This window comes from Triticum dicoccoides, chromosome 6B, assembly GCF_002162155.2.
Source record: "Triticum dicoccoides isolate Atlit2015 ecotype Zavitan chromosome 6B, WEW_v2.0, whole genome shotgun sequence".
Taxonomy (NCBI): Eukaryota; Viridiplantae; Streptophyta; class Magnoliopsida; order Poales; family Poaceae; genus Triticum; species Triticum dicoccoides.
The window spans coordinates 29,142,871-29,144,147 of record NC_041391.1 but is presented as its reverse complement, the minus strand read 5'-3'; the positions used below and the strand labels follow the sequence as shown (position 1 = coordinate 29,144,147).

The following is a 1,277-nucleotide window of genomic DNA, read 5'->3' as shown; positions in this document are numbered from 1 at the left end:
AGGGAAACGCTACTAAAATGTGGATTAGTCATCTCTCCCCTCATTTAACTCCTCTCCTTTAACACATGCGAGTTCTGGATTGGAGGGTTTGAAGGATAATAAATGTTCGTTAACTCGATTTTAGTCTATTTAGTATTTGTATCCAACCATGGGTGAGGCTAACAAGTTTTAGTCCCACTACTTTTAGTCATGGGACTAAAATGTATCCAAGCACCCTCATAGTCATTTCACTACTCATCATGCCCCTCGTCTTCCATGCAATCCAAAAGTGTGGTGCCACACCCTTCGTGGCATGGCGTATCGCCTACTTCGTTCCGGGCATGATGCACATCGTGATGGGCCTGCTCGTGCTCACCATGGGGCAAGACCTCCCCGACGGCAACCTTGCGAGCCTCCAGAAGAAGGGAGACATGGCCAAGGACAAGTTCTCCAAGGTCCTTTGGGGAGCCGTCACCAACTACCGGACATGGATCTTTGTCCTCCTCTATGGCTACTGCATGGGGGTCGAGCTCACCACCGACAATGTCATCGCCGAGTACTACTACGACCACTTCCACCTTGACCTTCGCGCCGCTGGCACTATCGCTGCTTGCTTCGGCATGGCCAACATCGTCGCGCGTCCTATGGGAGGATACCTCTCCGATCTTGGTGCTCGCTACTTTGGTATGCGTGCTCGCCTTTGGAACATTTGGATCCTCCAGACAGCTGGCGGTGCTTTTTGCATCTGGCTCGGTCGCGCCTCGGCCCTCCCCGCCTCGGTGACTGCCATGGTCCTCTTCTCCATCTGCGCCCAGGCTGCGTGTGGTGCTGTCTTTGGCGTCGCACCCTTTGTTTCTAGGCGATCCCTTGGCATCATCTCTGGGCTGACCGGCGCTGGTGGCAACGTGGGTGCGGGACTCACACAACTTCTCTTCTTCACTTCGTCGCAATACTCCACTGGCAGGGGTCTTGAGTACATGGGCATCATGATCATGGCATGCACTCTCCCCGTCGCTCTCGTTCACTTCCCTCAGTGGGGCTCTATGTTCTTCCCAGCCAGCGCCGACGCCACCGAACAGGAGTACTACGCCTCCGAGTGGTCAGAGGAGGAGAAGAGCAAGGGTCTCCATATCGCAGGACAAAAGTTTGCTGAGAACTCCCGATCGGAACGCGGCAGGCGCAACGTCATCCTTGCCACATCCGCTACGCCACCCAACAACACGCCCCAACACGTATAAGATCCAAATTTTCTTTTACCTAAGATATGTACAGCTTGCGGAGTATATATACACATCGTA

The 1,277-nt window shown here is 53.7% G+C and overlaps 1 protein-coding gene across 1 annotated transcript; it reads left to right on the top strand.

Annotated features, from left to right (window-relative positions):
- Positions 1 to 200: 200 nt before the first annotated feature.
- LOC119320629 (high-affinity nitrate transporter 2.1-like) lies at positions 201 to 1,277 on the top strand. The gene has a single exon (XM_037594641.1). It carries the CDS (start codon positions 201 to 203, stop codon positions 1,215 to 1,217), a length of 1,017 nt encoding a protein of 338 aa, XP_037450538.1. The 3' UTR covers positions 1,218 to 1,277.